General features: G+C 37.5%; 1 protein-coding gene across 4 annotated transcripts in view; it reads right to left on the bottom strand.

Annotated features, from left to right (window-relative positions):
• VPS8 (VPS8 subunit of CORVET complex) overlaps window positions 1–15,744 on the bottom strand; it is a 302,450-nt gene that overhangs the window by 106,980 nt on the left and 179,726 nt on the right. For all 4 annotated transcript variants that reach the window (XM_052647321.1, XM_052647322.1, XM_052647320.1 and 1 more), the window contains 2 exons: window positions 11,348–11,495; window positions 1,805–1,894 (listed from right to left, as the gene is read on the bottom strand). In XM_052647321.1, the coding sequence (XP_052503281.1) occupies window positions 1,805–1,894; window positions 11,348–11,495 (238 nt within the window). The remainder of the gene's footprint in view (window positions 1–1,804; window positions 1,895–11,347; window positions 11,496–15,744) is intronic.

Raw genomic sequence — 15,744 nt, forward strand, 5'->3', positions numbered from 1 at the left:
TCCGTTTACTTATCCTTTAAAATTGGGTTCATGGTATCATCAACAAATAAACTGCAAGGAAAAAAAGAGATGAAAGAGTGACCTAGAGATTAAAATGGGTTAAGAGCCTATACAGATTCTCTGTGGAATATTGTTATTGGCTTATTTCACAATTATATGGCTAGAAAAAAACTAGAAGCTAATGTGAACTATTTTTTAAAATATAAATAGGACATCCCTAATCTATTCCTAGCTAGATGACAATGTTTAAAAGATGGATATATAATCACATACATTAGGATGGCCATTACCAAGAAAATAAAAAATAACAAGTGTTGGTGAAGAGAAATTGAAACTTTGGTGCACTGCTGGTGAGAATGTAAAATAGTAATAGTTGCTATAGAAAAACGGTATGGCAATTCTTTAAAAATTAAAAATAGAATTGCCATTTGATTCAGCAATCCCACTTCTGGTATATATTCAGCAATCCCACTGAAAGCAAGGACTCAAGAAGATATTAGTACACCCATGTTTATAGCAGCATTATTCACAACAATCAAAATGTGGAAGTAACCCAAGTGTCCATTGTTGAATGAATGGAAAAACAAAATGTAGTATACATATAATGGAATATTATCCAGCCTTAAAAGATGAATGAAATTCTGACATGTGCTACAATATGAATAAATCTTGAAGACATTATGCTAACTGTAATAAGCTAGACACAAAAGGACAAATTCCTTGATTCCTTTTATGTGAGGTACCTAGTGATCAAATTCCCAGAGTCTAATGTAGAATGGTGGTTGCCAGGGGCTAGCAGGCAGGAAAGAATAACTGGTCTAATGAGTTTGGGAAGTTGAAAAAGAGATGGATGGTAGCGAGGTTACATAGCAATGTGAATATACTTAATGCCACTGAAATGGTAAATTTTATTTTATAACAATTAAAAGAAATTTTTTACAAACTGCTATATAACACCAACTGCTGTTGGAATGTAGAGCAATCAGAACTCTCATACATTACTGGTGGAACATAAAATGCTACAGCCATTGTGGAAAGAGGTCTGCTAATTTCTTATAAAACTAAACCTCTACCTATCTTGTGAGGCACTAATTCCATTCCCTGGTACTGACCCCAGGGAAAGGAAAACATTTCTGTACAGGAGCAGTCATAGCAACTTTACTCATAATAGCAAAACACTAGAGATAGCTCAGGTGTCAATCAACAGGAGAGTGGATAAACTGTGATATAATCATACAATTAAATACTACTCAACAATAAAAGGAACTGATATATGTAATAACAGAGATAAATCTTGAAAACATTACGCCAAATGGAAGAAGAATCATACAAGAGTATCTATGGGATGATTCCATTAGTATGAATGAACAAAAAGGCAAAACTAATCCACAGAGAAAAAAATTCAAATTGTTCTCTCTGAGGGGACAGAATTGGGAACTGACTGTGAAGGAACTTTCTGGGCTGAAGGTAATGTTCTCTTATCTTGTTAGGCACTGGAGTTAACCAAGTGCATGCATTGGTTACGATTCATTAAACGGTACATTTAAAACTGGAGGTTTCTGTTGGATGTAAATTTTACCTTGAAAAAAATACAAAGAAAGATTGACTCAAGTTAAAGACATGCATGATAAAAGTATCTAGGGATAAAATGTACTGCTGTCTGCAATTTACTCTGAAACATAAGAAACTGATGAAAACTTACACAATGTTATATGTCAATTTTATCACAAGAAAAAAGAATAAATTGATAAATGGATAGAGGGCTAGACAGAAATATGACAAAGCAAACAGAGTAAAATGTTACCTTTAGCATTATTAAGAAGGCACCATGAATATCTCCTTTCTTTTCTAATAGATAAGCAGTGACTTCACAAAGTTGATACTTCTGGGTAATCTAGCAAAGAAAAAAGATAAAGTTTTTGTTGAAAAATCTTCTTTGTGGAGTTAAAATATCCTAGTAAGGATGAAAAAGCTTCATAATAATAAATAATGAATTCATATGCTAAACAGTATATTACTGATACTCTACAGCATAACATGCAAATATTTGTCTTTCTAGTCTTAGAGTGGCCTATTTGGGACTACAAGTGAACCAAAGTCATTCATTCTCTTTTCACTCATTTAAAAAGTTGTTATGCACCTGAATTATGTATATCCACTGAACAAAAAGTAACATATATACATAAATAGTAATAATCTACACCAGAAATTGATAAGTGTAATTATTCATAAAATATTTAGAACAAAATGACAATGAAAACACTATAAATTAGCTTACAGGATCTTAATAATAATTAATAAACTAAGAGTTTCTAATAAGTTAAAAAAGAAATATCAGTTAAGCTAAGAAAAAGATACAGAAAAGAATGTCATAAAAAAAGAATGTCATAAAAAGAAACAACACTGAGATTTAAAAAATCCTACGTTAGTCATTGAAAAGACTAATAAATTAGAATTAAACTCTCTCAGGAGTAAGAAAAAAGGAAGGCACAAATAACATATTAACAGGTGAACAGATCAAAGAGGGAAGATGTAATCATCTTAATGAATGCAGAAAAAGTAATACAATGCAGCACCCATTTCTGACAAAAACAAAAATATAAAACACTGTAACCCAAACTAGTAACTGAACTTTCTTAGTTTAATAAAAATCATCTATTAGAATCCTAAAATAAATACCATATTTAATATAAAATGTTAGACACATCCCCTTTTATTATTTATCTTTTTTTAGTTCTACCAGTTTATTGCTACCAACCCATCTCCCTCCATCCTCATGCACACATGCTCAGTCATGTAACCCCATGGACTGCAGCCCGCCAGGCTCCTTTGTCCATGGACTCTTCCAGGCAAGAATACTGGAGTGGGTTGCCATTTCCTTCTCCAACTTTTTTAATCAGAAATAAGGAGAGAACGCATATTATCACTGCTTCTGTTCAGTAATATCCCAGAGTTCCCAGACAACTGATGAGGGAATAAAAAAAAATACAAGATTGGAAAACAACGCACAAAAATTAACAGCACATACCAGCACTAATCAATCTTTAAAAAGTCATTTCAAAAAATTTCCTTTTAGAAATTTCATTTCCAATGAGCCCAAGTGGCCATGGAGGGAATGGAGCCACCTCATGCCAGGGCCCTGCATCCAGCCAGAGCGGAGAGCCACTGCAGGGATTAGGGTGCATGCCTGTACCTGGGAGGGAGCAGCAGCTGCCTCGACTTTGACCCTTCCTCCATCCTTGGCAGTGTCTGCCACTGCCTGCACACAATTAAGTGCAAGCATCAGGAAGGACTGGAACCAGCCCAGGCCCTCAGCCTGCCTCTAACTAGGGTGGAGACTGCCACTGCTGATGCAACTGCACAAAGGTAAAAACGGATCCAGCTTATCAGTGTGGCTTCAGCCACTCTGGCCCGGACCCTGCCTCTACCCAATGTGTGCACACCAGGAAAAAAAAAGGGAACAAATTGGATTTCCCTAGTAGTCCAGTGGTTAAGAATCCATCAGCCAATGTGAAGAACCTAAGCTACTCCATCTTGTTAAAAGAAAAACTCCATTTTTTAAGGTTCCGAGAAAAGAGCCTTTGGAAATCCCCTGACCTCACCCCACCACCCACGAGCCAATCGGAGCCCAGACCAAAATCTCCTGACTTGACACTCAGGAACTTGTGGTCTACCTAGACAACAGGGACCAATCAAGAACCAACACACAACCCTTCGAAAGAAAGTGACCAATCAGACGTCCCCCTACCTAGAAATCCTTTTTTTCCATGTATACTTCCTATAGAAGCAATGTAATCCACAACCTGGGGCTCCTCCCTATAGCCGCTGCGTCGGTAAGGGTGGGAGCCCCAGCTCGAGCTTGGTAATAAAAATCTTTCTTGCTTTTGCATCGGATATCGGCTCCCTGGTGGTCGTTGGGAGATTTCGCAACTTGGGCATAACAAATGCAAGGGACTCAGATTCAATCCATGGTCTGGAAAGATCCCACATGCTGCAAATCAACTAAGCCAGTGTGCCACAGCTACTAATCCTGTGCTCTTCAGCCCACGAGCAGCAACTTCCGATCCTGTGTGCTACACCAACTGAAACCTGGGGGCCTAGAGCTCGCGCTCTGCAAGAAGAGAAGCCACTGCAATGAGAAGCTCATGCACCACAAGGAAGAACAGCCCCCGTGCACCACAAGAGTAGCTCCTGCTCACTGCAACTCGAGAAAGCTCACGCACAGCAATGAAGACTGAGCACAGCCATAAGTAAATAACAATTGCTAATTAAAAAAAAAAAAAAAAAGTGGAACAATCTTAGAAGTGCAGTCCCAAGCAATCAGGTCCCAGCCATACCCTGAACCATGGCGAAAGCACCATCACATTGGGAAGAAACCCTGCTCCAGACCCTCAGGCCATGGCATCACCCCTGACAGGGTAGAGACTCTAGCCCTGCATGCCAGCAATACAGAGCCTGATAGCACAAAACAGGGAAGGATGCAGCCTACGCTCACTTTAAATTTAGCTCTTCCACCAATGCCACTGGGGACAAGCAGACTTCATAGGGATGCTCCCACATATGGACATGCCTTCAAGACTGGGAGCTGTTTCACATAATCTCACAGAGAAAAACAGAGAACGTCAAACAAGATATAAAAAAAGAGGAATGTGTTTCAGATGAAAGAGAAAAATTCATTAAGGGGATGGGAAACAAAAAGTGATAAATAATTTACCTGAAAAGAGTTCAAAGCATTACTAATAAAATGCTATCTGAAAGAGGAAAAATAAGATGAACACAGTGATAACTGAAACAAAAAGAAAATAGAAAAGAGGATTATCAAAGCTGAAGAATTCAACAAGAAGACTTTGAAATACACAAGTAGTTAACAGCAGAAGGAAAAACAAGTTAAAACCGACACCAAAAATATACAAAGAACCATAAGACACTACTACAAACAACTATATACAAATAAAATGGACAACCTAGAAGAAATGGACAAATTCTTAGAAAGATACAACCTTTTAAGACTGAAAGAGAAAGAAATAGATAATATGAACAGACCAACCACAAGTACCAAAACCAAAATTACAATTTTAAAAACTTCCAACAAACTGAAGTCCAGGTACCAACTGCTCCACGGGTGAATTCTATCAAGCATTTCAGTTCAGTTGCTTAGTCATGTCTGACTCTTTGCGACCCCATGGACTGCAGCACACCAGGCTTCCTTCCCTGTCCATCACTAGCTTCTGGACCTTACTCAAACTCATGTCCATCGAGTCAGTGATGCCATCCAACCATCTCATCCTCTGTCGTCCCCTTCTCCTCCCACCTTCAATCTTTCCCAGCATCAGGGTCTTTTCCAATGAGTCAGCTCTTCGCATCAGGTGGTCAAAGGATTGGAATTTCAGCTTTAGCATCAGTCCTTCCAATGAATATGCAGGACTATTCCCTTTAGGATGGACTGGTTGGATCTCCTTGCAGTCCAAAGGACTCTCAAAGTCTTCTGCAACACCACAGTTCAAAAGCATCAATTCTTCAGCGCTCAGCTTTCTTAATAGTCCAACTCTCACATCCATACATGACCACTGGAAAAACCATAGCTTTGACTAGATAGTCCTTTGTTGGCAAAGTAATGTCTCTGTTTTAATATGCTGTCTAGGTTGGTCATTGCTTTTCTTCCAAGGAGAAAGAAAATTTTAATTTCATGACAGCAGTCACTATCTGCAGTGATTTTGGAGCCCAAGAAAATGCTCTCTCATTGTTTCCACTGTTTCTCTTCTATTTGCCATGAAGTGATGGGACCAGATGCCATGATCTTCGTTTTCTGAATGTTGAGCTTTAAGCCAACTTTTTCACTCTCCTCTTTCACTTTCATCAAGAGGCTTTTTAGTTCTTCTTCACTTTCTGCCATAAGTGTGGTGTCATCTGCACATCTAAGGTTATTGATATTTCTCCCAGCAATCTTGATTCCAGCTTGTGCTTTATCCAGTCCAGCGTTTCTCATGATGTACTCTGCATATAAGTTAAATAAGCAGGGTGACAATATACAGCCTTGTCGTACTCCTTTTCCTATTTGGAACCAGTCTGTTGTTCCATGTCCAGTTCTAACTGTTGCTTCTTGACGTGCATACAGATTTCTCAGGAGGCAGGTCAGGTGGTCTGGTATTCCCATCTCTTGAAGAATCTTCCACAGTTTGTTGTGATCCACACAGTCAAAGTCTTTGGCATAGGCAATAAATCAGAAGTAGATGTTTTTCTGGAACTCTCTTGCTCTTTTAGAGAAGAGTTAACACCTATCCTTCTGAAACTCTTCCAAAATATTGCAGAGGAAGGAACACTCCCAAGTTCATATTATCAGGCCACTATCACTCTGATACCAAAATCAGACAAAGGCACTACCAAAAAAAATTTACAAGCCAATATCACTAATGAATACAGCCATAAAAACACTCAAGAAAATACTAGCAAACCGAAACCAATAACGCATTAAAAGGATCATACCATGATTAAGTGGGATTTATTCCAGAGATGCAAGGATTCTTTAGCATCCATAAATCAATCCACATGATACACTACATTAACAAACTGAAGAATAAAACCATAAGTTCATCTCAACAGATGCAGAAAAGCTTTTGACAAAATTAAAAACCCATTTATGATTTAAAAAAAATCTCTCCATAAAATGGGCATAGAGGGAACTTATCTCAACAGGATAAAGGCCATATATGACAAGTCCATGAGCTTCCCTGGTGGCCCAGATGGTAAAGAATCTGCCTGCAATGTAGGAGACTGGGGTTTGATCCCTGGGTCAGGAAGATCCCCTGGAGAAGGGAAGCTACCCATTCCAGTATTCTTACCTGAAGAATTCCATGGACAAAGGAGACTGGATGGGCTATAGTCCATGGGGTTGCAAAGAGTCAGACACAACTGAGCAACCAACACTTTTTTCTCTTCATGACAAGCCCACAGCAAACAATACTCTCAATGGTGAAAACTGAAAGCATTTCCTCTAAGATCAGGAACAAGACAGCGATGTCTACTCTGGTCACCATTATTCAACATAGTCTTTGAAGTCTCAGCCATGGCAATCAGAGAAGAAAAGGAAATAAAAAGAAATTCAAACTGAAAAAGAAGCAAAACTGTCACTGCTTGCAGATGGTATGATACTACGCATAGAAAATCCTAAAGATGTCTTTAGCTGCCTTTAGTCTTTTAGGATCAGAAAACTACTAGAGCTAATCAATGAATCTGGTAAAGCTGCAGGATACAAAATAAATGTACAGAAATCTCTTGCATCCTTATACACTAACAATGAAAGATCACACAGAGAAATTAAGGAAAACAATCCCATTTACCTTTGCAACAAAAAGAATAAAATACCTAAGAATAAACCTACCTAAAGAGGCAGAAGACCTATACTCAGAAAACTATAAGATACTGATGAAAGAAATCAAAGATGACACAAACGGGGTGATATACCATGTTCTTGGATTAGAAGAAGCAATATTGTGAAAATGACTATACTACTCAAAGCAATCCGTAGATGCAATGCAATCCCTATCAAATTACCAATGACATTTTCCACAGAATTAGAAGCAAAAATTTTACAATTTATATGGAAACATAGAAGACCTCAAATAGCCAAACCAATTTTAAGAAATAAGGAGCTGGAAGAATCAGGTTCCCTAACTCAATGCTATATTACAAAGCTACAGTCATTAAGACAGTATGGCCCTGGCACAAAAACAGAAATACAAAAGAACAGGACAGAAAGCCCAGAGATAAACACAGACACATATGGTCACCCAATCTATGACAAAGGAGGCAAGAATACACAATGCAGAATAGACACTCTCTTTAATAAGCAGTGCTGGAAAAACTGGACAACTACATGTAAAAGAACAAAATTAGAACATTCTCTAACACTACACAAAAATAAACTCAAAATGGATTAAAGACCTAAGCTGCTGTGCCACAGCTATTGAGCCTGTGCTCTAGAGCCCGGAAGCCACAACTACTGAGCCCATGTACCACAACTACTGAAGCCTGTGTGCTCTGGAGTCCATGTTCCTCAACAGGAGAAGCCTCGGCAATCAGAGGCCCATGCTCCACTAGAGAGCAGACTCCGCTCACCGTAACGAGAGAGAAGCCTGTGCAGCAATGAAGACCTAACACAGCCAAAAAAGCCACATGGACCATTCACCACATACATGGAAAAAAATATATATATATAAATTCCTCCTTTACAAAAATAAATTCCAGATGCATTACATGCCTAAATGAAAAAAGTATCAAACTGCAAAACTCATATAAGAGGATATCCTTAATGCCATTAAAGTAGGAAATAAAGGTCACACACAAAATTTTGATACTAAAGGAAAAGACTGATAAATTAAACTACAAGTCACTAAAAACACGTTAAAAGACATGCAATAACAGACTGGAAGAGGGCATCTCCAACACACAGAATCAGTAAATAACTAGAGATCCAGAAATTAGAAAGAACTTCTAGAAATCGGTAAGAAAGGGCAAAATCTTAATAGGAAACTGGACAAATGATATGAATACATAATTCAGAGAAAAGAAAATCCAAAGTGTCACTAAGCATATGAAAGATATGCAATGTCATGAGTAAGCAATGATAATAATCATACTTGCAAAAATTAAGAAGTCTAAAATACTAGAAATCAGCAAGGACATAAAAAAGTAGCACATTTCAAACACTAATGATGAGAATGGAAACAACTAAGAAATCAACTTGGCAATATGAGTAGAATTAAGCTACTCTATTGTCGAAAGAATTCTACTTTCAGGCATACTACTTAGAGAAATCTCAGATGGGTACATAGAAGATATGTACAAAGATGTCCAGAGTAGCATTGTTTATAATGGCAAAAAACTGGCAACACTATGATAGGAAAATACATAAACTGTGGCACGGTCATTCAATAGACATTAAAATGAAAGAACTACTCTGACAATGCAAAACTTTTACTGTTTAGTTTGAGGCTCTTTTTTTAAAAACAAAATTTCTGATCAACTGTTCATGACAACTGAAGTGTTATTTGTTAAAATATGTATTCATTTGAGTGACATGCTAGATTCCTATGGATGTAGCTGATCATTTCTATTGTTAATATTACCTAATTTTACATAAATGGTGTCATAATAAACTATTTTTGCATCACAAAAAGAAAATGAAAGAACTACAGCTACATGCATAAAAACTGATAGACAAAAAATTAACAAAAAGCAATTTGCAATAGGATTATTATGATACCATTAATAAAAAATTTAAAAGCATACAAAACTGTAACTTGTGTTTTATAGGTAAATTCAATTCATATATAGGAAAAACTTTTTAAGAAGGATGGGAAGAAGAAACTTCCCATCTTCAGGTTGGTGGTAACCTCAGGGGAGACATGACAGACAAAGGATCATTTTCTCCTATTTCTAAAACAAACAACAAAGATCTGAAGTCAGTATGGCAAAATATTAATATCTAAAGAGTTGGGTTCATGGGCACATATCTACTTGATATTTTGCACACTTCTGCATATTTTGAAATATTTCATAATTTAGAACAATTTAATCATGCTGGATCATCAAAAAAGCAAGAGAGTTCCAGAAAAACATCTATTTCTGCTTGATTGACTATGCCAAAGCCTTTGACTGTGTGGATCACAAGAAACTGTGGAAAATTCTGAAAGAGATGGGAATACCAGACCACCTGACCTGCCTCTTGAGAAACCTGTATGAAGGTCAGGAAGCAACAGTTAGAACTGGACATGGAACAACAGACTGGTTCCAAATAGGAAAAGGAGTACGTCAAGGCTGTATATTGTCACCCTCCTTATTTAACTTCTATGCAGAGTACATCATGAGAAATGCTGGGCTGGAAGAAGCACAAGCTGGAATCAAGATTGTTGGGAGAAGTATCAATAACCTCAGATATGCAGATGACACCACACTTATGGCAGAAAGTGAAGAGGAACTAAAAAGCCTCTTGATGAATGTGAAAGAGGAGAGTGAAAAAGTTGGCTTAAAGCTCAACATTCAGAAAACGAAGATCATGGCATCTGGTCCCATCACGTCATGGCAAATAGATGGGGAAACACTGGAAACAGTGTGAGACTTTATTTTTGGGGGATCCAAAATCACTGCAGATGGTGACTGCAGCCGTGAAATTAAAAGACGCTTACTCCTTGGAAGGAAAGTTATGACCAACCTAGATATCATATTGAAAAGCAGAGACATTACTTTGTCAGCAAAGGTCCGTCTAGTCAAGGCTATGTTTTTTCCAGTGGTTATGTATGGATATGAGAGTTGGACTATTAAGAAAGCTGAGCGCCAAAGAATTGATGCTTTTGAACTCTGGTGTGGAAAAGACTCTTGAGAGTCCCTTGGACTACAAGGAGATCCAACCAGTCCATCCTAAAGGAGACCAGTCCTGGGTGTTCACTGGTAGGACTGTTTCTGAAGCTGAAACTCCAATACTTTGGCTACCTCATGCGAAGAGCTGACTCATTTAAAAAGACCCTGATGTTGGGAAAGATTGAGGGCAGGGGGAGAAGGAGATGACAGAGGATGAGATGGTTGAATGGCATCACTGACTCAATGGACATGGGTTTGGGTGGACTCTGGGAGTTGGTGATGGACAGGGAGGCCTGGCGTGCTCTAGTTCGTGGGGTCACAAAGAGTTGGACACGACTGAGCGGCTGAACTGAACTGAATCATGTGGGGAGTTTAGGAGTGGATGCAGAAAATACAGGTTACTGTTTCATCAGTATTGACAGCAAAGACATAATGGCAGCTTAAAAACAACTTTAAACAGGGAACATACTAGCCTCTTATGGTAGATTAGAACATGTGCGTATATATACATATGCACATATGTGCATACACACACACATTTCCATTTGGAATTGGAAAAAAACAAGGAAGGAGAATCAAGGCAATGACTGTGCTAATTGCCATTTAGCCTCGTAAGTCTCACGACACTATCACAAGATTATCTAAACCATCAGTGTCTGCAAGTAAGAGTTTGGTTTTTCCCTTTTAATATTTTTACTGTATTCCTTTTTCTGTGTTTGTCCTGTTGGCTAAAATACCTGTGAAACTTGATTAATAACAATTATTGGCATGTGCTGTTTCTGACTTCACCAGAATGAACAGAGAGGCAATTTATCACAGCAAAGAAAAGTATGCACCATGGAGTCAAATGAAGTGGGTCCAATCTTCGATGCGAGCACATACTGGGCATAAACTCAGGCAACTGATTTAACATATGCATCTCCCTGTGCTCATTTGCAAAACGGTGAATGATAAACATTGACTCTTTCCTTCTCTACAGCATTGGTCTTACCTGAATAGTTTCTTCTAGGCGGTAGCACTCAAGGACTTGCAGCGTCTCAATAACGTGGTTTGGGCTGAACTGACACAAGAGCTCAATGAACTGCTCTATGATACAGGGAGATATCTGCAGCAATTCTTGATTTACATGAATACCTTCCCTGAAAACAGAAAAGGCAAGAGAGTAGCATTATTTAATCATATCTGTAATTAAGGCTACAAATAAAAAGCATGCTAAGTTTCCCAGGTGGCTCAGTGGTGAAGAATCCGCCTACCAATGTAGGATACGCAAGTTTGATCCCTGGGTGGGGAAGATTCCGTGGAGAAGGAAATGGAACCCACTCCAGTTTTCTTGCCTGTGAAATACCATGGACAGAGGAGCCTGATGGTCTACAAGTGCGTGGTTTTGCAAAGAATTGGACACAACTCAGTGACTGAACAACAACAACACAAAACGTTACCTTAAAACCAAGACTACCTTTCGGTCAGGTAAAACTGTGAGTTAAAAGTCTTAATGTTACTTAGGTTATTAAGGTGAATTATATATGATAGAGACATTCTAAATCACAATGCTTCTCAATTCACCTTAAATAATTATGGAAATGAGATTCAGTGTGGGCTCATCTAAATCACACACAAAGTTCTATTATTGCTCAAAAAAAACCCAAAGATGACACAGTTTAGTTTGAATAATTTGATCCATGAATGACTATATACAATAAGCCATCTTCCAGTCTCAACAACTGTCCCTACTCTACTTCCCTTATAGTACCAATCACATCATGTTGTAATCACTTCTTTAATTATCTATCTTCCGTAAAAGACTATAAATTCTGTGAGGGCAGCCACCAGGTATCTTCTCACTAGTGAATTCTGAAAGCCTGCAACAGCATCTTGCACAATGCAGCAACAGCTAATTATTTGGCTGTTGTGAAAACAAGCAAGTGGATGAAGAGTAAGATATATTAAATTTATGGTTCATTTGCCTGGAATGTCAGCCATTCTCAAAGCCTGCTATTTATTATAATGCCTACACAAAAGCTGTGGAGGTCAAGGATTAGTTTTATCATGGTGGAGACTACTGGAAATATTTAGAAAAATCAACTGCTGCTCATTGGAGATCTAAGAATCATTTTCTCTCTACCCTCAAAATAAGTCAGTTTTTCTGGGAGTTTGTCTTTTCTTCAGAATTCCTCAACCAAGGCTCTGGATATAAAGAACTGGAACAGGGTTAAGAAGATACAAAAATGACTTGGAAAACTAACCTTCTAAAGAAAGGCTAATGGTCTGAATAGACCAATCTCTAGAAATGAAATAGAATCTGTAATTAAAAAAAAAAAAAAAAAAATCCCTACCAAAAAAAAAGTCCAGAACCAGATGGCTTCATAGGAGAATTCTACTAAATATACAAAGAACTTACACAGATCCTTCTCAAACTCTTCCAAAAGAACCAAAGAGGAAGGAATACTCCCAGAGACGTTTAATGAAGCCACTGTCACCCTAATACCAAAACTAGACAAAGACACACTACCAAGAAAAGAAAATTACAGGTCAATACCTTTGATAAATATAGATGCAGAAATTCTCAACAAAATATTAGCAAACTGAATCTAACAACACAGAAAAAAGGTCATACACCATGACCAAGCTGGATTCAATGCAGTGTCACAAAGATGGTTCACCATATGCAGACTAATCAATGTGATACATCACATCAACAAGAGAAAGGGCAGAAACTATACGATGATCTCAACAGACACAGAAAAAGCATTTGATAAAATTCAACATCCATTCATGATTCTTAAAAAAAACCCTTACAAAGATGGATATAGAGGGAACATAGCTCAACATAAAAGCTGTTTATAACAGCTCAACATAAAACCCACAGCCAATATAATATTCAACAGTGAAATGCTGAAAGCCTTCACACTAAAATCTGGAACCAGACAAAGATGCCTCTCACTAATTCTCTTCAAGATCATATTGGAATCCCTGCCACAGCAGTCAGACAAGAAATAAAAGGGTATTCAAATTGGTAGGGAAGAGGTTAAATTATCATTATACACAGATGATGTGATACTATATATAGAAAACCTTAAAGACTCCACACAAAAACTACTAGAACTGATAAATGAATTCAGCAATGTAGCAGGATACAAGATTAACAAACAGAAATCTGACATTTCTTTATACTAATAGTCAAATAGCAGAAAGGGAATATATATATTTAAAAAAACACCTTTTGAAATTGCATCCAAAAAAAATTTAAGAATAAACCTCTCTCAGGAGGTAAAAGACTTTCATGCTAAGAACTACAAAACATTAATAAAGGAAACTAAAGATGATTCAAAGAAAAGGAAAGATATCCCATGCTCTTGGGTTGGAAGAATCCTGTTAAAAAGGCAATACTACCCAAAGCAATCTACTGATTTAATGTGATTGCTATCAAATTACCCATTTTTCACAGAACGAGAACAAATATCCTAAAATTTATATGGAACCATAAAAGACCCAGAATTGCCATAGCAGTCTTGAGGAAAAAGAAGAAAAACAGGAGACATAACCCTTCCAGACTTCAGACAAAGCTTTGATTACAAAGCTACAGTTATGATTAAACAGTGTGATACTGGCCCAAAAACAGATATATGGACCAATGAAACAGAATAGAGATCCCAGAAATAAACCCACACACCTATGGTCAATTAATCTTTGACAAAGGAGGCAAGAATATAAAATGGAGAAAAGACAATCTCTTCAGCAGGTGGTGCTGGAAAAGTTGAACAGCTGCATATAGATCAAAGAAGTTAGAGCATACCCTCACACTATGCATACACATGAGCTCAAAATTGCTCAAAGACTTATTTATAAAACAAGACACCATAGAACTCCTAGAAAAGATCATAGGCAAAAAATTCTCTGACATAAATTATAGCAATGTTTTCTTAGGTCAGCCTCCCAAGACAACAGAAATAAAAACAAGCAAATGGTACATAAGCCAATTACAAGCTTTTGCACAGCAAATGAAATATAAACAAAACAAAAAGACAACCTATGGAATGGGAGAAAGTATATGTGAACGATGGCACAGGGGCTTAATTTTCAAAATATACAAACAGCTTCTACAACTCAACAACAACAACAAAAATCCAATCAAAAAATGGACAGGAAAACCTAAACAGAAACTTCTCCAAAGACATACAGATGTTCAAAAGGCACACGAAAAGATGCTCAACATCACTAATTATCAAAGAAATGCAAGTTAAAATGACAATGACGTATCACCTCACACCAATCAGAAAGGCTATCACTAAAAAGTCTACAAATAACAAATGCTAGAGAGGGTGTGAAAAAAAGGGAACCCTCTTACACTGTTGGTTAGAATGTAAACTGGTGCAGCCACTATGGAAAACAGTATGGAAGTTACTCAAAAAAACTAAAAATAGTTCCCATATGCCCTAGCAACCCCACTCTTAACCAGAGAAAAGAAAACTCTAATTCAAAAAGATACATGCACTATTCACAATATTCAAGACATGAAAACAACCTAAATGTCCATCAGATGAATGGATAAAAAACAAATGGTGTACACACACACACACGGAATATTACTCAGCCATCAAAAGGAATTAATGCTATTTGTACCAACATGGATTGACCTAGAGAACATACTAATTGAATTAAGTCAGAAGGAGAAAATAAATATTGCATGCTATCATTTATATGCAGAATCTAAAATACAACACAAATCAATATTGCATGCTATCACTTATATGCAGAATCTAAAATACAACACAAATCAACATATCTATGAAACAAAACCAGATTCAGATACAGAGAACACACTTGTGGTTGCCAAGGTGGAGGAAGGGACTACCGGTGGGATGGAACGGGAGTTTAGGATTAGCCGATGCAAACCCATATACAGAATGGATAAGCAACAAGATCCTACTGTGTAGCACAGGAACCTATATTCAATATCCTGTGCCAAACCATAATGGAAAAGAATATGAAAAAGAATATGTATATGTATAACTGACTCCCTTTTCCATACAGAAGATATTACCATAACACTTTAAATCAACTGTACTTCATTAAAATCAAATAAAAAATAAATAAATCGTTAAACGGGGGGGGGGGGGGGGGGGGGGGCGGGGGGACAGAGAGACAGCCAGAAAGGTTAATGGTCTAAATCAACACTTCTAGTTTTTTCTCATAATGGCACATAGAAAATGACCATATTTATCTGGCCCATCAGAAATCACACTGATTACAAGGTACTCTGTGTACCCTAAGAGGTGCCCCTCAAGATTTAAGGGAAGCAGTCTTTAAACACAACTGTAACCCAGGTGCAGCACACCAACAACCATAGGCAGGAATATCTGGACTCGAGAATGATCTAGGGGTTATAAG

This window comes from Budorcas taxicolor, chromosome 1, assembly GCF_023091745.1.
Source record: "Budorcas taxicolor isolate Tak-1 chromosome 1, Takin1.1, whole genome shotgun sequence".
NCBI lineage: Eukaryota > Metazoa > Chordata > Mammalia > Artiodactyla > Bovidae > Budorcas > Budorcas taxicolor.